General features: G+C 41.1%; 1 protein-coding gene across 7 annotated transcripts in view; it reads right to left on the bottom strand.

Moving 5' to 3' along the window:
- Positions 1-22,524, bottom strand: part of BAIAP2L1 (BAR/IMD domain containing adaptor protein 2 like 1) — an 89,478-nt gene that overhangs the window by 26,549 nt on the left and 40,405 nt on the right. For 5 of the 7 annotated variants that reach the window (XM_060123764.1, XM_060123766.1, XM_060123767.1 and 2 more), the window contains 4 exons: positions 3,009-3,070; positions 2,833-2,904; positions 1,440-1,577; positions 621-773 (listed from right to left, as the gene is read on the bottom strand). In XM_060123764.1, the coding sequence (XP_059979747.1) occupies positions 621-773; positions 1,440-1,577; positions 2,833-2,904; positions 3,009-3,070 (425 nt within the window). The remainder of the gene's footprint in view (positions 1-620; positions 774-1,439; positions 1,578-2,832; positions 2,905-3,008; positions 3,071-22,524) is intronic. The other 2 variants (XM_060123768.1, XM_060123769.1) reach the window with 1 other exon arrangement.

The raw sequence follows: 22,524 nt of genomic DNA, 5'->3' as shown, positions 1-22,524 counted from the left end.
CAGGTGGGCTGGACCTGGGGCCTGCTGGGACTCACCCCGTGGTTCTGGGGAAGACACTGATGTTGAAGATGCATCAGAAAGAGTCTGAGAAAAGCTGACTCATGGGTGAGAAAAGGAAAAAAGTGCCATTTCTCAGTTATTCAATAAGTATGAATGTGTTACTAAATTAAACATTATAAACAAGCATTTGACCATTTCATCTACATTTCTAAAAGTTTACACATTCAAGTTGGTCAAAAATTATTTCCTTGGGGAACTTCCCTGGTGGTCCAGTGATTAGGAATCCACCTTCCATTGCAGGGGACGTGGGTTCAATCTCTGGTCAGGGAACTAAAATCCCACATACCATGGGACAACTAAACCCACGTGTTCTAGAGCCCGCGCACTGCGATGAAAGATCCCGCATGCCACAGCTAAGATATCCCGTGTGCCGCAACTAAGACTCAATGCAGCCAGATAAATAAATAACTATTATAAAAAATTTATTTCCTTGTAATCTTCTCCCTGGCAAAATAAGCCTTTCGCTTTATATTTGGGCACGTATGGAAGGTGAAGCATTTCAAGGGCATTTAAATATGAATAAAATTAGTCCTCACTACGCAATTTGCCACCACACCCACCTGTAAGTGATACTGATGAATGTGATTTGCGAAGCTGCAGTGTTTGTCAACTAGGAAGCAGAAGCGCCTTTTCTCTTCAAGTAGAGCTTCTTTGCAACCATCTGCAATAAATTTCTGGATTTCATTCTGGCGAGAAGTGATGGTTTCTACATACTAGGAAAATAAATAGTAATTATACAAGTATGACATGAGGAATCAAATAGCTACACAGCCTGACACTTATCTTCTCCCATCTTTATGCTTGGTTTATTTTGATAATGGAGTAAGTGCTAAATGCAGATAAACATTAGACAAAACGACGTACTTGTAACCTGATCTGAGCAGATGGCAAATTCTCATTGAGATCCCTGACTCATGCTTGGAGAGAAGTTGCCAAAGGCCTTACATTCCACTGGGTAATTTGCACAAAATATTACTTTGTAATCCAGGGATATGATTATGTTTTACTGGAAAATCGTGGGACCAAAAAGTTCAGAACCAGAAAGTTCAAGTACAAATCCCAGTTCCAAGTGCCAACCATGTGACTTAACCTAACCCTCACTTTCCCCATCTGTAAAATGGAGATAGTAATGCTTATACTGGGGAGTCCCTGACCCTCCCTGAGTTGGGAGAAAATGCCAATGCTCTTGACTAATTATTAACTTAACTCCGGGCAACTCTGCGGCCTTCAGCTCCTACCAAGTCGAAATGCTTATTTTTAACTTTCAACAGCAGAACAGTGACGGATGAAGTATAGACTGACTGAGGTGAGCACGCTTCCCCGTTAACTGTACAAATCATCAACCCCAAAATAAAGTAAAATAGTGCTGAAAAGTTCACCTCCATCTCCTTGTGTTCATATTTGAGTGCATTTCGTCCTCCTTGACTTTTCCTTCTGATCTTCTTCAATTCAGCTTGAGATTTCTCCAAAGAATCTAATTTATTCCTGTGTTCTGCTTGATATCTTTTGAGAGTCGCCTGTAAGTTAAACGTTGCACTTATTTTTACTGCAGCACCAGGCAGTGTCAGGCAGTTACTCTTGCTGCGTTTCCACTGGGCGTGGTGGCAAAAGGCCCACGCTTCGCGCTGCCCTGCCTGGCTGCAGGTATCCCCACTTCACACCACCCCACTCCGCTCCTTCGACTTCAATGTCCTGTCCTAACGTTCCCCGTTTATATGATGAGCCCCTGACCAGAAGGGCAGCTTCTCGGAGGAAAACAATGTCGTTTCTTTCTTTTATTCCTTTTTTCTCCAAGGTCTTTGGACACTGGGTGGCCTGTAAGTGCTTTGGTGAATAAATGAACAATATCAACTCACACACTCCTGACTGTTTTATGACTTAACGATTTCAAGAAACAGAATGAACAAGAGCCATCACTTCCGGTGATTCTGAGGGCTGTGAAACAGAGCTCTGGAGCCTCACAGACCTGGGTTAGAATTCTGGCTTCATCCCTCATTTCCTGTGTGATCTCAGCAATTACTTAATTTTTCTGAAATCCATGCTTACCCTCTAATCTGTACAGTGGGGATATAGTAAGAGTACCTATGTTACAGAGTTTCTGTGGGGATAAAAATCAGACAATGCACGTAAAGGGCTTGGTATTACATCCTCCGGGCCACAGAGCACGTGCACGCAGGGCAGCAGGACGACTTCAGGGTGACCCCCACCGCTTACTGCCATGCGGGGCTTGTGAAGAAGGGGAGCTTCGGGCGGCCAAGGAAGCAGCTACTGTGCAGCAGAAAGGCGAGGCGGAAGGAGCAAACTGCTGGAATCGACACTGCCGTAGGGCAACAGGGGAGAGACACCACGATGGGACCGGGGCCCCAGGGAGCTCCAGACGGCGTCCTCCCACACAGCTCACGTCCACAAGTGTCGGTTTGTGAAAGCAACAGCTGCACTAACGCAGATGCAGCTGTCATCCACACATGCATGTTCCTTGAAAACAATGTTTTCCAGAAGTGTATGATTCCCTGCAGGATTTCCTGCTATGCTTTTTAGTAAAGATCCCAAGTGTTAGCACTTGGCCCACTCAGCCCAAAGGGACCTTGTCGGTGTTATGCGGCTGTGTACACACTCGACGGCCAGCTCCATCATACCTGCTGCTGCCGAGTCAGCAGTGGGGGAAGTTGAACTCGAGCTCAGCCATCAGGCAAGTGCAGCCTTCGCGAGAGCTGGGCCCCCGGCCCCGGGCCACCTCCACCTACGGGAGGTGGAGCAGAACTAGGTACTCACGTTCATATATTTTACATCAAGCTCTGTCTTCTTCTCCAGCTCATGGATAATCTCCTTATGGAATTTTCTGAACTGTTAACACAAGGAAATGAAAAATTCAGACCAGGTTTGAGACTTGAAGTGAAATAAAATTTAAAAATAAGTATATTTGGTAAATATAAAAACAGTTCACATACATTTTCATCAAGCCTCTCGTTGAGTTTCTTGTGGATACTCGAAATCTCTATGAGAACGTGGCCTGTGGACAAAACCAGGTACGTAAGGGCAAAAAGCCACTGCGTGGTTTTTGTAAAGATATGAAGGGAAGTAAAGTGGTGGATGAAGCCCAGTCCCTGGCTGCTCCCAGAGCAGGTGGGCACCAGCCCCATGGCACTGGGAACACCAGCTGCGTCCTGACAGCGGGGGTGGGTCAGATGGACACAGCTGACAGCAAACTTACTCCACAACATCGTTCATCAAAAGCTCGCCAACTTTGTCTTTAAACTCACGTTGTTCTCTGGCCATTTACTCATTCCCTAAGCTGAATCCTATTTATCTGGTTTAATTGTTAAATTCTCTTACAAGAGATTATTTTGGTCATTATAGTACTAACTATAGGAACAAATGACTTATTTTCATCTAATCCTGGGTAATCTGATTATCTGTCAGGCATAAAAGACAGAGGTTATTTTCTCTTCCTCACATTAGTTCTCGTATCATTCTGGAAAATCTCAACACCACGGGAAACTGCAGCAGGGACAGTGTTCTGCCTCGCGTCTCCTGGGGCTACACCGTTCTCTGAAATGACTGCACAGAAGAGAATGTTCTTGGACAAAGGAGTGTTGCTCCAAAAAAGCAGCGAGATGACCACTTGATTTGCAAAGCACATGTCCTGCGGCTCGCGTCAGGGCGCTGCCTCCCCGCTTCTAAAGGTGAACAAGAGCCCCCCTGCCAACTTCTCTACAGGAACCAAATGGGTCTGATACCCAAAAACTGGAGCGAAAGAGTTATTTGGAACCACCACCAAATCATCCCAAACCACAAAACATGCCGAGCGGACCATCCTACGGTTCGGTGGGCAGATAAAAAGGAGTTCTTTGGGCAAACTGAAAGGCTGTGGATGAGGGAGAATGAAAAGGACGACTATGGTAGACACGGGGGAAGAGGAAAAGATTACTGATTAGACTCTGGCTCAGCGAGCACCTCTATGCAAATGACTTTAGTAGGCCCAGTTCTGGAAACACCTGAAGACATCTGACTCTAAGGGGGCAGCCCAGGCTCTCCCCCATCTTCTAACTCAGAAATTCTGCCCGTCCTGAACATGTCCACCTGGATGTCCCACTAGTCGCCCCATATTCGGCAGGCCTACGAGTGAATCCCACCCCGCCCTCATTGTCTCTAATACCAGCTCTTGGCTGCCAGCCAGCCAGTCATGAGGGGTCGACACCCCGCCTACGCCCAATGACAGACTCACTCCCTCGTGCCATCCCTTGGGCGCCTCCGGCATGGAACCATGCCTCTTCTCATCCTGCTTCCTTGGGCAACAAATGTGCCAGCCCTCCCCTACCCAGGAGAGAAGGCACGTGGGGATGACGTGAAGTCGATGTTCACTCGATGACCTGTTCTAGGAGAGGTGGGCAGGGGTCTCCCCAGGCCCTCTGCCCCACATGTTTACACCTGCCAGTTGGACCTCTTAGGAGGCGCCCTCCTCCTTCAAGCTCTTATTTCTCATGACTCCCAGCTTGTTCTCTTCTGGATCTCCTCCCTCACAGGTGCCAGGGATCTTTCCAAATCTACATGTAAAATGTCACTCCCTCCCATGGGGTCCCAGATAAAACAACTCCTCGGCCTGAAGCCCACCATGAGCAGTGTTGCTTAAAATAACCATTGTGGGTGGTGGGGACAGAGAATCTCCTGGAAGGATATAACCATGTTAATAGGTTATAGGTACATGTAAGTCCCTAAGCACCATGTGATTCTAGGAACATCTGCTGGATAAGCATGAGAGCGAGGGCAGACACGTCCCCAGCACTGATGGTCCACGTGCGAGGGTATCAAGGTACCCACTCTACACCCTCAGTGACACTGACTCCATTTATCCCATAATTCAGTTCTCCTAAAGCTCAACGTGAAACAAATAAACCAGAGTTCTTCACAAAGGAAGCCTTTATATGACCAAGAATATAATTACATTAATATGTCATTTCATATATTGAAATAATCTGAGTTACCTTCACATCTATTTTAAACCCATAACTCCGAGTTGGAGATGAAAAATAAACAACAACAACAAAAACCACTTCAATTAATTGAAAATCAAGCACTCTATCTTGGGCAAGTCAGATCTACTTAAAAAAGAAAAAGGTCTAAAAATAATTTTGCTTAAATCATTCAGAGTGATTCAGGCTAGTAGCAAAGTGTTCACATTTTTTTTTTCATGTTGTCATTAACTTAATTTTTAACAACCTTATATAACATGGACCTCTGAGAAGCGTGTCAAAAGTATGTGCTTGTGCAGTGCCCTCGGGAACGCCAGCGCTGCTAAAGCCGCCAGCGCTGCTAAAGCCGGCGCTCTGGCCTGAGGGCCCCGGCCACCCGAGCCCCCTCCTCACTCTCCCCCTCCTGTCCACAGTCTCTCCCCGCCCCGCAGGCGCCCAGTGAAAAGGCCCAGTGAAACAGCCCATTCACTCTGCGGGCAGAGTCGGAACACCTGACCTTCCCCCCTGTTATTCCTGTCCCTCACAGTTCGTGGAATTTAAATGCCAACCTCATAGCAGCAGCCACTGAGTCCTCAGTCATAGAAAGGATTAAAAAACATCTTTACTGTGATTTTGCAAGCTGCCAAAAGAGTATCTTGAAACAGAAAATGAAAACAGCCTTTATGTTCAATCTACAGAAGTTTATTCTTAACATAGCAAGTGTTACTTTATGTCTGAAATGTGTTATCGCACGTTTTACTCTTAGCCCTGTAACCTACTTTTTCATAAATTACATTTGGGAAGAAAAAAAAATTTTGAAACGAGAGGGTGCAGTCGAGAAAGCACGGCCCAGATTCTAATGGAGCAGAACTAAGTAAACGTCTAAACAGGAATCAGAGTGTTGATCCCAGAAATTACAGCACCGTATGTACTGGATCAACCATTTCCTTTTTTCCCTTTTAGGTTCTGAGTCAATATTTTGGGAAGAAACTCATAGTAAGTACAGTAATGTAATTCGGTCTGAATAAATTATATTCTTAAATAACAATATTAAGGGAATTTAAAAATATACAAATTTTTCAAAATCATGAACTTGATACAACTAAAAGTCAATGTCTACCATCAATTTTTCTCTAAAATTCATACAAATAATAGCTCCTCATGGTATCACTCTAATTTTAGGAACTATGAACAAATATGTCCAACATTTTGGACAATACTGTATGAAGATACACATTTAGCCAATAGGCAGTATGGACTTTAAAAGTTAAACAAAAATTAAAAAATATTACTAGTATGAACACAAAGACAGTTTTCATCTGAAATATAGGTTAGTCATTGGACTATTAATATATTTTCAACTAGATAATTCTTCATCAATTCACAGTATAAATTTAGAGGAACCAGATGGACACTACTAACAGACGTGAGTAGCACAGAACGTGTAGGCATAAATATTCTTTTTCATTTATATTTGATTGTGGATAATCAGAACATTTATTATTTCCAGATAGCACAGAGCAGTGACAGGCGCACACTACTTCCTCCATGTGACTTTGAGTGGAATCAGACAATAAAACGACAAGATGGAAGCCAACCCACTACTGGCCTAAAGTTACACTGTATGGATGAAAGGAAAACTGATAGAAAAAATGTCACTGGAAAAAGGATATACTTTTTCTGAGAGTTTTTCAAATACCCAGTGTGATGCAGAGAAAATATAATGAAAGTAAAAGCAAATTACACATAGATGGGATACGTTAAAAAACACAAGTATGTACTCAGGGTCACCAGCACTGTTAGCAGAGTCGGAGTAGTACCCACCAACATGTGACCCACCTTGGAAGGCTTTGCCGGCATCTAAGAATAGCTCCCAATGGCTGTTCCCAAGTCCCTGGATGCAGGTGGAGGTGCTCTTCTCTCATCAGTATTGAAATTGTGCAAATAAACAATGTGCACATAGGCACAATGCCAAGTCAGTGATAGGGTGAGCATTTCATCCAACGTTCCTCCAAAGTCTAGCTTTTGACTTACCCAATCATAGTTCTACAGTTCTAATTAACACCTTGCATGGAGACTATAATTATTCTACCATTGATCATGATTTATCCCATCTGATGAAAACAAGTGAGACAAACTGAAGTTATACAACAGAATTATATAGTGTTCCAAAGTGCTTTCATTGTCAGAAATGAAAGTAAAGTGCCAAGTAACAATTGACTTTGATAAGAAAAGATGCATGGTGAAATCTCCAGGGTAGCCACTAAAAGAATAAAGTTCATATAACTATCAAGCTAACAGAGAGGAGAAAAAATAGTCAAAAAGAGGACTAGAGAAGAAATTAACATAGGACAGAGAGTAGAAAGCAAAAGTAATTACACTGGAGGTAAATGGAGTATATAGTTTAATTAAAAGACAAAGATTGTTAGGATTAAAAAAACAACACCCGGGGCTTCCCTGGTGGCGCAGTGGTTTAGAGTCCACCTGCCGATGCAGGGGACACGGGTTCGTGCCCCGGTCCGAGAAGATCCCACATGCCGTGGAGCGGCTGGGCCTGTGAGCCATGGCCGCTGGGCCTCTGCGTCCGGAGCCTGTGCTCTGCAACAGGAGAGGCCACGACAGTGAGAGGCCCGCGTACCGCAAAAAAAAAAAAAACCAACACCCCACTATATTCTGCTTACAAGAAACACACTTAAATACAGAAAGGTTGAGAGTAAAAGGATGGAATCAGATACATGGCAAACACTAACCAAAAGAAAGCTGATGCCAGTACATTACGACCAAACAAAGAAGACAAAATAGTCAAAGAAGGCAAGAAGCATTATTAGAGATAAAGCAGTCATTTCATAAAGGCAAAAGGTTCAATTCATCTGGAAGATAGAAAAATTTTGTATTTGTGTGCATCTCAATGTAGTCTCAATGTTTCTAAACCAAAACTGAATTATAAAAAAGAAACAGATAAATCAATAGCCATCGTAGGAGATTGTAATATATCTCTCTTAGTAAACTGATAGAACAAGCAGACAAAAAAATCAGTACAGATATAGATGACTGAATAATGCAATAAAGAAACTTGATCTAGTGAACATATTAATACTATATAATACATATAAAGAATACATTATCTAAAGCAGAAACTAACACACCATTGTAAAGCAATTATACTCCAATAAAGATGTAAAAAAAAAAAAAAGAATACATTACCTATATACACCCTACATGTAAAGCTTATCCAATAACTTCATTTTAAAGCAAACACAAAATACTAAAAAGGGGGCTTCCCTGGTGGCGCAGTGGTTTAAAGTCCGCCTGCCGATGCAGGGGACACGGGTTCGTGCCCCGGTCCGGGAAGATCCCACATGCCGCAGAGCGGCTGGGCCCGTGAGCCATGGCCGCTGAGCCTGCGCGTCTGGAGCCTGTGCTCCGCAATGGGAGAGGCCACAACAGTGAAAGGCCCGTGTACCAAAAAAAAAAAAAAAAAAAAAATACTAAAAAGGAACCACAAGAAAGCCTCCTGGTATTTCAGAAAAACTGAAATTATACTTAGAATGTTCTTTAAATGCACCACAATTAAGCTAGAAATCATTAACAAAATGGTAACTAGAAAATGTCCATATATTGGAAATGAAACAGACTTCTAAATAACCTGTAAGTCAAAGAAGAGAGCACAATGGAAGTTAAAGTGATTTTGAAATGAAATGATAAAAGAAAATACAGCATATAATACACGTAAGATGCAACTAAAGCTGTGGTTACAGGTAATTTTATAGCCTCAAAATGCATATATTAGAAAAAAATGAGTGAAAAATCAATGCTCTAAGCACCCATTTCAAGAATTTAATGAAATAATACCCAATAATAAAAAGAAATGAACTAGACATAAAAATATGGATGAATTTCAAACACATTATGCTCAATGAAAGCTACATACTGTATGATTCCATTTATAAAACATTCCAGAAAAGGCAAAACTGACAGTTATCTGATAAACAAATCTGCTTACCCTATTACCCAGCAATTCTACTCCTAGATATTTTTCCCAGATGAGTGCATTTGTTCACCAAGACATGTACAAGAATGTTCACAGCAGTTTTATTCATCATATCTCCAAGCTAAAAACAACCCAAATGTCCATCAACATAAGAATGGATAAATCGTGGAATACTCACTCACACAATGGAGGAGCAGGGAGACCTCAAACTGTATGTAAATTCCCCTCAAATCCTTGACTAACACTTAAATTGCACATGCTCAGGGTGAGACTAGGAAATGCAGCAAAAGCAACAGTTGGAAGGTTGGAAAGCTTAGCGGATGTTCTCAGGATACACAGTGTTGGGAATATAGAGTTTGAAATTCAAGGTCTGGTAAACACCACAGGCTTCCCACTGAAACTGAGAAGTGCTATACCTTACGAATGAGGACTGAGTCACAGGACTACGGGCAAAACCAAAATAGATTCACCAGAAAAAAGTCCAAAATTAAGCCTCCACAAAGTCAGGTGATTCATCAGTAATTTAACTGTCTGCTAGAATAAAACTCCACACTCTTAGGAGGGTAACAGAATCCAAAGTCTCTACAATATTTTACCACAATATACAGAATAGGAAAAAAAAAAAAAAAAATCAGTAGACAGGGTGAATGGTAAAACTACAAACAAACTGAACTCTTTTTCCCAAGAGTTAGTATGGTCATTTTTTGGTATTTAAAATATATTTCATAACTCTAATAATAGTTAAGTTTATTTATAACTTATAACAAATATATTAACATATAAATTTATAATATAAATTTATAAAATTTCTAATAATTCCAAAGCTATTTTAGATGTATTATAGGATTGAGAAAGTGTGTAAATATGTTGATGTTACCGGGAGCCAGGGTTCTCAAACATTTCCAAAATACGTAAGTGTAAGTGCATTTGCTCATTTATTTGTGTATGAATATATGTGTGTATACATATATACACATGTCTATTTTTGTGTATGTACACAATATAAGCTATACACATGTATATATTTCTTAGCTCTGTTGGCTGAAAGGACCCAGATGACATCTCAATAGCAATGAGCACACCTAGTACCCAAATCTTGGTTTCTAAAATCACTCCCCACTAAGGGGAAGCAACACTCCTCAGAAAAATGGCTGTGGATTCCGCAGCTGAGGCGTAAAAGGACAAGATGAGCCCAGAACACACTGTTACGCAAAAGAGTAAGGAAGTGCACAGGAATGAATGAATGAATGAATGAGTAAAAGAGTCAGCTCAGAAGAGCTCCTACAGGCCAAACATGGGACAGTTTGAGCACCAAAATAAGGACAGTAATATATTATAAATCATTGAAAAATTCATAGAATCCATGAGACCATGGCAATAATAAATAGATAAATTTAAAAAGAAAGAAATGAGGGAGAAGGGAGGGCTCCTGCTAAAAATGGAATGCCAAGTGCCAACTGGTCAGTATGAAGGGAATGTTAGAGCTGGAATATCATCACAGTAGAGTTTGCAACCATCACAGTAAAGACTGGTTCGGGCAAAAATCATTAATAGGTGTTAAATTTAGGATACAAATGTTGATGAGGAATAAGATATTTACATAGTCTGAAAGTAGCAACAGAAAAAAAAAGCAACTGTACATTGGAGAAATCAGACAACACCTTCCCTGGACAGTCAAAAATAATGCCACAAATGAGAGGCAGGTAACACTGTGTGTCCAAATTGATACTCTGAGCACAAATTGCCTTAGATAGCATTAATATAACCTGAATCTAATCATGAAGACCTGGCATTTGAGAGTTATTATCTTGCGTTCCTGACTATTCATCCCCTTTTAGGGTTTCTGATACAGGGCTATCTCATGCTAGTTCTTTATTGCCAACATTAAATTTATTTGCTTATTGTTGGAGAAGAATAAAATGATTTCATCCTTCTCTGATGGTACATCCAGTACTAGCTGATAAAGGTAAGGAAGAGATGAAGAGGTCTGTTGACAGGACAAATAACCTCAATGTTCTACTTATTTAATAGTAAGACCTCTGAAAACCTCGATTTTAGAAAATAGTAGAAATGGCCAAAGATCTGAAAGTGACAAGTCCTCTGAGCCAAACAAAAGCTGTAACCACAAACCTAAACACCACCCCTGCCCCCGACCCCACCAGAGTGGAGTCCCTTTTAGATACAGAACGAACAGAACTTACTTTTATATAAAAGTCTACAAGAGATTGCCTAAAGGATGATGGTTTTTCATAATAAGAGGCCAGCAGCTACTGCTGATCTCTTAGTGATAGAGCACAAGATCTACAGGAAGAAGAGCTCATGAAGAAGATGAAAGGCTGGTAAAGGGGTCTGGAAAGGGCCGGGGTACTGTGAAAGCTAAAAGATTGAAGCATCTTCAGAAAGTGGGGTCCTCTGGGCTGTCATCACCCACAGAGAACTCAAGGGACACGAAGACTGGGCAAAGGTCAGAGTCTGCCAGAAGTTACAATGGTGCCAGACAAGCCTCTTAGCTGTGCACACCTGGGAAGTTACTTAACCTCTCTCCAGGTAATCTCACCTGTATGGTGGTAACTAGAATACTTACTTCACAGGCTTGGGGGAGTGTGATACTTTCTTGTGAGTTGAAGAGAAATACTGGCTGATAAGGTGTGTGCGTCCAGACAGAAGTAGCAAATTAGTTCAATAATGCATGATATATGCCAACAGCATGGGGCCCACACTCGTCAACACGCCATTTTCTGGGTGAGTACTTGTTTTCTAGAAATAAAATCCACATACTAGGTTGCCAACTTGTAACTAGTCACCGTGTTTCATTATTTTTTGTTCCTTATACCTATACATCTATATATTCTTTAGTATGCTTTATTGTACTATGTTTAAGATGCTTCGGAATAACTCTTAAAACTTACAGAATGAGAGAAACAGACACCGACCTCTCCTAAACTCATCTCCTCCCTCCCCACCCCCGATTCCCAGGGTCCCCAAAGGAAAAACTGTTACCCTCCTATTATCAAACAGAACACAGTTAGAGAATACACTCTGCTTTCCTCCACCTCACAGCCTTTACAGTACTGTAGTTAAACAGTATCTATCAGGATTGATCCATGATGAGAAGAGATACATCTGACCACTGCGGGTTAGAACAAATTGCAAGGGCACTTCTGGTTTTGCTCCAACGTGTAAAAAGCCTGGAAGTCGTCACTCCCTTACTTACAACAAGAAACAAGCTAAACAAACTGAAAAACAACTCTTAGATTCATCAGAGAATTAAGTTCACAGGCGGATGTGGAAAATCAGAGTTTACCAGGAGCAGAGACTGATGCTGGAGCCATGGCTGCCAGGAACCCAAACGGTAACTGAGGATTTGCTGGAGGCTCAGTGTGGACCAGCTTGAGAGTTAAAAACAACAGGCAGCTCACATTTTCATGCGTTTTATCTGTAGGAGGCATCCTTGCCACCAGGTTTTTATTGTTAGGAATGGAGAAAATTCCTCTGGGGCTTCTGGCAGGGGGAGGGAGAAAATGACCGTTTTGAAAAATCTGCCCAGAGTTGTTCTGTTCTTGTTCTGTTCTGTGTAAGGAAGGCTAGCCCTCCAGGGAAACACTTTTCCTCAGCTTTATCTGATCTGGGGAAGGACAACTAGGTACCTGCAGCCCCTCTAGCCTTCCTGTCTCAATTAAGGGGAGGGGAAAAAAGGCTAAGAAACTCTTCCGAAGGTCACATCCCAGATACTGTGGCCCACTGTAAAAACCAAAAATACCCAACAAAACAAAACAAAACAATGGAGATTTAAACGTGAGATTATAGAATGGTCCCCCTCTCCAATATTTTACCACCACATCACCCATCAACAGGACTCTGGGATAATAACAGTGGATTACAACTGACACTCCATTTAGAAGGATTTTCAAAAGAAACCCAAAGACAACAGGGGAGACAAAGACAATGGAGAAAGGATAGTCCTTTCAACAAAGGATGCTAAACAACTAGACACCCACTTGCAATGAATCTAGACACTGACCTTATACTTTTCACAAAAAGCAACTCAAAATGGAGCATACACCTAAATGTAAAATGCAAAACTATAAAACTTTTAGAAGATAACACCAGAGAAAATACACGACTTTGGTTTAGCAATGAGTTTTTAGATATAATGCCAAAAGCATGATCCATGAAATAAAAAAACTGGTTAAGTTGGACTTCGTTAAAATTACAAACTTATGCTCTACAAAAAACACTGTTAATAGAATGAAAAGACAAGCCACAGATTGGGAGAAAATATTTGCAACACACATATCTGATAAAGGAAGGACTTGTATCCAAAATACATGTAAAAAATATATAAAGACTGCTTAAAGCTCAACCATAAGAAAACAAACTCAGTTAAAATGTAAGATATACAGATGGCCAATAAGCATATGAAAAGATGATCCATATCATATGATTAGGAAACTGCAAATTAAAACAACAAGATACCACCATACACCTATCAGAATGGCTATAATCCAGAAATCTGACAACACCAAATGCTGAAGTGGAGCAAGAGGAACGGGTGGGAATGCAAAATGGTACAGTCACTTCTCAAGATAGTCTGGCAATTTCTTACAAAGGTAAACAGTCTTATTTGATCTAGCAATTGTGCTCCTAGGTGTTTACCCAAATGACTAGAAATATTATACCTATGGAAAAACCTGTACAGTATATGAATGCCTATAGCAGCTTTATTTATATTGCCAAACCCTGGAAACAACCCAGATGAGTGGATAAACAAACTGGTACATCTGTACAACTGAATATTATTCAGGGATTAAAAAGAAACCAGCTATTAAACCATAAAAAGACATGAAGGGAGTTTAAATGTATGTCGTTTAGTGAAAGAAGTCAGTCTGAAAAGGCTGCATAGTACACAATTCCAACTAAATGACATTCTGGAGAAGGCAAAACTACAAAAACAGTAAAAAGATCGGTGACTGCCGAGGACTGGTGGGGTGGTGGCTGTTTATACATTTGTCAACCTCATAGAACCCCAATATAACCTATGATCTTTAGTTAATAGTAATGTACCAATACTGGTTCATCATTTGTAACAAATGCACCACACCAATGCAAGATGTTAAAAACAGGGGAAATAGTGAGTGGGGGGGAGAGTGTGTGTGAGAACTGTGTGAGATCTATTCAATTTTGTATAAACCTAAAACTGCTCTAAAAACTAAAGTCTATTAATTAAAAATAAATTCACAGCAGTCATCTGGAACCTGCAGTGATTAGGAACCAGCACCCTGCTTGGAGGAACACACACGTAGTGTCTGAATGTTTCTGGCAGTTACACACGGAAGAGAACTTGATCTTCTGATTCCGTTACCTTTGTGCCCCCAAGTGCCTGCCTGGAACACACCGGCCTTAAAAGTCTGGTTGTTAATGAATATACTGAACAAACAAATGAAAGGGTGACTGCAGTGAAGCATGGAAGTTCAGTGATAGCAGGAGAAGAAAACCAGCAAAAGCTGGACCTATCAGAAAGTGGCATCTGTAGTGTTTGATTTTATTGGTATAAATATATTGATTACAGAAATGCCTACAGGAAAAGTGACTTTTGCGGAACCCAAATGCCTGGTCCCTAACGTGTGAGCGCTGGGCATCCATCTGCAGCCACAGCAGAGCCAGCTGGCTCCAGGTGGGGCTGTTTCCATCCTCAGGGCTCCAGGAGCAAGTTCCTGTCATCTTTTGTTTCCTATCACCAAGATTTAGTAACACTGAGGTCCAGTCTCAGAGGCTTCTGAGTCACAAACAAGATAATTTAAAAAAAAAAAAAAAAACAAGAGACATATTTGTTTATAAAATTTTCATTTTGCCAAGCAAGAAGCTACAATCCCAGACTCTGTGGGTTCAGTGCTGGACACCTGGCAACCCGAGTTGTGAGGATTAAGTGCCTAACAAGCGGAATGTGCTAAGAGCAAGACACACACTAGACACTCAGTGTTTGATTCCTTCCAGCTTCCTGATAAAAAGTGGGAGAGGAAGGGAGAGACGAGGGAGAAGGGAGGAAGCTGGTATAAACTACTTATTTTGGAAGTTTGGCAATAGACGAAAAGTGAATTTAGAAGGTAGCTAGAAAAAGAAACATTAAAACATTTTTTTCTTTTTAAGAAACATTTTCTTTTTCTAAATAAGGTCTGCAGAAAGAAAAAATGGAAACTAATAAACCCCATATGACTGACACACTGAATTAAATTTAAGCTTATGTAAGAATGCTTTTTAAAATAAAATATTACTATTATCCTAACAACAGGACTTAAATCTCAATGGGAATTATCACTAGAAAACCTTCTGGATATTTTAAAATCAAGTCTTTTCAGTTAGGTATAAAGCAAATGCAATCCCACAATATCAGAGATCTAGTCTTCTCAATACCTAAGGTAATACCTAGTAGAGATGTCCCCTCAGAAAATTATAACCAAGTATTATGTCAAGGAGGGTGGAGATTCAGGGCTTAGGTGATAATTCTGTCATTAGATTGATTCAGGAAGCAAACTGAATGTTTATTATCCACTTCATTTTTGATTAGCAATTAAACTAATTTAGCCTACCTGCTACACATAAGTGCTGTCAAGTTAAACAAAGTACAGGATTTGCAATGAAAATATTTCCCAAGTTGGATTTTAATGTACTACTCTTCTTTTACCTAAAAGAACAATGTGAATTTGTTCAAGTGTATCAATTATATCACACAAATAATTTATCAATTTTGCATCCATATACAGATTATAAGCAGTTGTCTTCTTTACATTGAATGTAAAATACAGCATTAGAAGTTTTCCATAAGTTATTACACCAAGTGAGGTAAATTAACATTAATTATTTATTCTCCTTTCTCATCGATTAGTAGATTAAGGTTAAAATACAGCCATTTTGATGCCAACAAAAATGAGAGCAGGTGTGCATTATCAATAATGAATGAAGCTGACAACCAGTTAGTCTTAGGAACCACTAATTGACTGCAGGCATTTTCATTGAAGCTTGAAAAATGCTACATCTGAAAAATTTTAGGTTCTTTAAAATTATTAAAACAGGACCCCCAAAAACAAAGATGAGGACAATACACAGGTAGAGGAGGCACCAAGAGACAGTTTCCATCCAGTATTACTGAGTAAAACCATCTTAAATTTTTAAGTGAAGAAATTTTTCAAAAGACTATGGTTTTTTATTGTTTTCTTTTAAGGCAACCAGTTCTAATTAGGCAAGTTTAAAAACACAAAATAAAACTGGGCTACTGCTCCCAACTTTTGGATGGAAAGACATTAATCTAAAACCATACTCCCCACGTGGATGTTGGTCAGTCCTATTATGACGTGAATTTAAGGGAGATTCCACAAAATCCAGAATCTGTTTTATTATATCTCTTACTCCAAAGGGACAACTGAGCAAACAGGATAACTTGGTGCTTTCACAGTTCAAAAGTATTCCTCACCTTCTTCTACTTCAGACGGCAAGATGACAACTGTATGATCCTCATGGACAGCTTACAGGTGTCAAGTCCTTGCCTTGTGCCAAGCACGGTGCTAGCTGCCTTACAGAAATGGCCTCATTTAGTCCTCACAGCCCAAGAAGAAGTAGCTCTATTACCTCACGGTACAGAAGGGGAAGCTGAGACTTTGAGAGGTTAGATGATTTTCCCCCAAATTACAAAAGTACTAAAGGTGGTGGGGCTGGAATTTGAACTCACGTCCGACCCTGAGCCTGTGCTCTCAACTACTTTGCATCCTCACTCAAATATGCAAAAGGAATTAGATTTTCCCTACCGGGTACCCTAGGACAGAATGATGCCCAGTATGTGTGAATTACAGGGACAGGCATGTGTACCCAACATCCACCAGAACACTTTAATTATTAGGGCTGTTTTAAAATGGAACAGGCTACCTCTGGGGGGGCAGTATCAGAGAGGCACGGACGCACTGGGTGAGGGCCGGCCTGGTTGCTTGAAGCCATTTCAGCTCAATGTTTGGTTTGTGCAGGAAGTAAAACCAAAGTAGAGGACTGAACCCCCAAGGCAGCCCATGACAATCAGCCTCCCCACACCTGTCACAGCCCAAACACACCACACACACAGGCCCTAACTCCAAGTCAAACAGAGCGGTCGATGGCCACCTTGCCTGATGCACCTAAACTTTTGAAACAAACTTAAAAAATGCTTTAGGAAAGGAACTAGGGAGGCATAAAAAGATGATGAGCCACTGCAAACGGCAGGGAACCCCACAGCCTGCAGTACAGCTACACTGGGGAAGAACGCTCAGAAAAGGGCTGGGCTGCCAGCCCGACTGGCACGTTACTGTGGCTGTGAGGCTTTATGTGGGGTGGGGAGGGCTGGTCCCTGCATCCCTGGTTCATCTGTATGACGGACATGTAAACAAACAGCCCCCGATACGACCTGGCAAGAATCAAATGAGAACACAGAGGTGAAGCATCTGACTCGCTGTGATGCTTATAACTGTTGGTTTCCTTGCGACTGAGGGAAGCCACAGGGCACATTGCGAGAGCGAAAGAGGGCCTGTCTTGCCCACAGGGATAAAAAGCTACTCGTTCAATGAACTCCGGACCTACGTTTCCAGCTGCTGCCTCAACATTTCCGCTTGGTCTAACAGGCATCCCAAACCTAAGACATCTACGAACAAACCCTGACCCCTCATCCACCACACCCTCTCACAGCTGGCGGCCAGTGCACAGCAAGCCCACTGCCTCTCCCTTCAATCCTAGGCCGACCCAGCGTTCTAGCTCACCTGCACTGGGACAACAGCCTCCCAGCCCGTGTCCCTGCTCCCACCCTTCTACAGCCTATTCTTTGAGCAGAGCCAGGAAGAACCTTGCCACTCCGGAGTCCAAAGCCTTCAGAGGCCCCTCACCCTCACCTCAGGTCAAAAGGCAACGTTCTTACCATGACCCACAAGGCCCCACAGGGCCTGGTCCCACCCGCGCAGCCCACCTCCAGCCCTCATCCCCTCCCTCCCCCCATCCTGAACTGCACCTCAACTGACCGGCTTCCCAACTGGGACCCAAGCTCACCAGGCCTCAGGAACGCTGCACTTGCCGGCCTCCACGGAACGGTCTCCTGGGACTGCTCTCCCTCCTGACTGCATGTCCCTGACGCCCCACCCAAACCAGCTGCGCTCACCCCTTTCCTCCATCAGCAGCCCTTCGCCTCATTACTGCCCAGCAAATTAGACCTGTTTACCACCCACTAGAACGCAAGTTCCCAAGAGCAGGGACTTGTACGTACTGATTTATCCGTAAGTGATCAGAACAACGCCTAGCAGAGATGCTCACTGAATTGAGTATACTGTTATTTAAATGAGGAAAGAAAAACTACTGTAGTCCCTTGATTACTGAATATTTGGTTTTATGTGCTTTTCAGAAAACCATAGAAGGACTTTTTTGTTTAGTTAAAGGACAATTTTTCACAAGAGCAAAGAAGAACAAACCCTGTAGTCATCCCACTACCACAATGCTCACCCTCCTCCCCAGCACTGGGACTCCACCTCCGTGCCAACAGAGGAAAATTTAAAGAAGTGAAATGTAGGCAGCCATCAAAAATGATGAGTAAATGGATTACTTATGAATTCAAAGAAATATGTGTGGAATGTTAAGTTAAAAAAGCAGTGCCCCCTCAACGTTCATAGAAGCACTCTTTACAATAGCCAAGACATGGAAACAACCTAAGTGTCCATTGACAGATGAATGGATAAAGAAGATGTGGTATATATCAATATATACAATGGAATATTACTCCACCATAAAAAAAAGGAATGAAACAATGCCATTTGCAGCAACACGGATGAACCTAGAGATTATCATACTAAGTGAAGTAAGTCAGACAAAGACAAATATCATACGATGTCACTTATATGTAGAATCTAAAAAAATGATACAAATGAATTTATTTAAGAAACAGAAATAAGACTACAGACATAGAAAACAAATCTATGGTTACCAAAGGGGAAAGCAGGGAGAGGGATAAACTAGTAGTCTAGGATTAGCAGATACAAACTACTATATATAAAATATAGGTACTACTGTATATAGCACACCGAACTACATTCAATATCTTGTAATAAACTATAATGGAAAAGAATCTGAAAAAGAATATATATATATATATATATGACTGAATCACTTTGCTGTACACCACAAAGTCATGCAACATTATAAATCAACTATACTTTGATTAAAAAAAAAAGCAGTGCCCAAGATAGTTTATATAGCCACGGGTTTTAATTATTTTAAAACAGACATTTTAAAATAATAAGGAAAGAAACTGTTTCTTAGGTTCATTTTTCAGTAAAAGCATTAATTTTTTAAAAGCTTGAAGTGTATTTTAATACTCATTATAAAACAAGTTCTAAACTTCCTAGAGGATTCATAAGTTGTTTTAAAATATTAATATGACGTGGAAAGTTGGGCAGGATTGAGTAGAGAATAAAAGTGAGATATTAAAACATTTAATCATATATATATGAAGAGAAAAAAGAAACCTTAGTATGTCACAAGTTTCTACTGTTATAAAAATGGAAGCTGCTATCAGCTATGGCTTTGAGTTATAAATACCCGAGACATATACACATATTAGCTTCACTGCACTCAAGAGTTACAGGAATAGACTTATTCTGGACACTAAGAGTCCAGTTTTTAGTTGTAAAGAGCATGCCATTTAATTTGCCTTTTTAGTCATCTCATAATTTTTATCTTTGAACTCATGCTCCTAAAATATTAGTCAGCTTTTAATAATGCAAAACTTTTTAGTCCTAATAATATTCTTACTTCAATTTGAAATGAGACATACAAACACAGAATCTGTAGCCTATCACTCAAAGTAATAAGGCTCCAATTCTAACCTACACTCACAATCCTCTCCATGAACCCTGAATCCCAGGCAAACTGAAATATCCCCCGTCCCCTCCACCTGCTCCCTCCACCAGAAACCAACCCCTTCCTACTCAGGATTACAGCATCCCCTGACTCAGTCTGTCTCTACCTCCTCCACCTGCATGTGGGTGTGATTGCCTCCTCCCATGAAGTACGGTAGCCTTTGTACCTTTTACTCTTGCACTGGGTCCTGTATTAAAGCTATGTATGTATATATTTTCATAATCTCTCTTACTAAGCTGTAGATACCCTGAAGGTGGGGACCAAGCTTATTAATGCTGTAAATGACAGTCATGGTTTCAAGAAAGCCCAGAAAAACCTGATTCATAGAGTTAGAATGCAAAGAGCCCAACACCCTTATCTGATACACTCATTTAGTCCATCAACAAACATTTCTAAGCTCATCCTAGAGCTTACTTCTCACTGAAAGTTTCACTGAGCAGGGCAGTGGTGGCACATTTGTTGTAACTGCTGCCATCTCCCCCTCTGGAACCTCCCTAGAGCAGACACTGCTAAAGGACCATCAGGATACCTCCCCCAGCCTCAGAATCCTTCTCGAGACATTGCTGCAAGCACAGCAGTTCATAGCTCCTTTGCAGGTTTTACAGGAGGACTTGTCCCAAGGTCATTTTCTATACTGAACCAAATGCCGGCTTCCTGTCACTTCCTCTCACTGGATTTCAGGAACAATACACGAGTGACTACACCCTTCTGTTGCACACCCTGTCTTCCAGATTTTAAAGACTACTTTTGTAATGTGTTCCCTGTGTAGAAATCCAACTTTTGTGGAGTCCTCTTTAAGGAGTACAAAATCACAAATTCAAAATTAAGTACAAGGTTTTAAAAGATGTCGTGAAACTGAGAGGCCTTAAAGCTTAAACTCGGAGTCTGTGGGAAACCCTGCACTCACCATGGAATCAACCAACTGGAATTTAACCCCCAGCTTCACTCCTAACTACTTGTGTGAAGTTAGGCAAGTTATTCAACCTAAGTTTTCGTTTTCTTGTTTATAAAATGGGAATGATATCTCCTTCCTCAGAGGACTGCTGTGAGAATTACATGAGGCTCTTGAATTTCCATTAACGCCAACAAAATTCATTAGTTTTTTTATATTGAAGTATAATTAACATATCATATTGTATTAGTTTCAGGTGTACAAAATGATACAATGTTTGTATACACTGCAAAACAATCACCACAAGAAGTCGTTACCACCTGTTACTATACAACATTACCAAAACATTTTGTGTGTGTGTGATGAGAATTTTTAAGTTATACTCTCTTGGCAACTTTCAAATATGCACTACCATATTATCGACTATAGTCATCATGCTGTACATTACATCCCAATGACTTATTTTATAACTGGAAGTGTGCACCTCAAAATTCATTTACTGTGTAATTCATTCACTGTGTAATTCATTCTGAGCCGGGCGGGGCCAACGAAAACCCTTCACAGGGGCTGGGAAATGTGTACCACTAGCCTCTTGAATCATTACAGTGTCTATTATATTGTTTTTAGTATGAATTAATTAGGATATCCCATATATTGGGGACTTCTCAGAAGTGGCATACTTATTTTTGGGGGGGTTTTTTGGAGGTAGAATACACATAACCTAAATTTACCAATAGTGACATTTAGTACATTCACAATGTTGTACAACCATCCACACTATCCAGTTCATTTCACTACCTGAAAAGGAAACCCTGTACCCATCAAGTAGTTATTCCCCATTCTCCCCTCTCCCCAGCCCCCGGCAATCACCAATCTGCTTTTTGTCTCTTACGAATTTGCTCTAGAACTTTTGTATGAATGGAATCTTACAATACGTGGCCTTTTAATCTGGCTTCTGTCACTTGGCATGTTTTCAAGGTTCATCCATGTTGTAGCATGTGTCAGTACTTCATTCTTTATGACTGAGTAACACCCTACGGTATGGATATACCATATTTTGTTTATCAATTCATCAGCTGCTGGACATTTGGGTTGTCTCCACCCTGTGCCTGCTGGGAATAACGCTAAGATTTTGTATGAGCGTACGTTTCATTTCTCTTGAGGAGACATCTAAGGAATGGAATTGCCGGGTCATAAGGTAAACTCTGTATTTTGAGGAACTGACAGACTCTTTTCCAATGCAGCTGCTCCATTTTACATTCCCACCAGCAATGCACAAGGGTTCCCATTTCTCTACATCTCTGCCAACACATACTATTGTCTCTTTGATTACAGCTGCTGTGGGGTGTGAAGTGGTATCTCATGTGGTTATGATGTGCAAATCCCTAATGGCTAATGGTGTTGACCATCTTTTCATGTGCTCCTTTGTCATCCTTACTTTTTTTTTCCTTCAATTGAGGAATAGCTGATTTACACTGGCATCCTTACTTTTAATAATTTTAAGGCATCCAGACCAGGAAAGAGTACCTAAGGAAGTGCATTTACTTCCAAGTGGCTGAAGACCAAAAACATTCAGAACCCCACGTGCGCTAACAAGGAATCTACCACGTCCCCCCCGCCAAGGCTATCACTCTCCTCCGCAGCATGCCCATGTGCTTAGGAACATGTGGCCGGCAGGGTCAAGGCAGGCCTCACCCGCACCACGATTCTAACTA

This window comes from Lagenorhynchus albirostris, chromosome 15, assembly GCF_949774975.1.
Source record: "Lagenorhynchus albirostris chromosome 15, mLagAlb1.1, whole genome shotgun sequence".
Lineage (NCBI taxonomy): Eukaryota > Metazoa > Chordata > Mammalia > Artiodactyla > Delphinidae > Lagenorhynchus > Lagenorhynchus albirostris.
The sequence above is the reverse complement of the archived record's forward strand: the minus strand, read 5'-3'. Positions and strand labels throughout refer to the sequence as shown.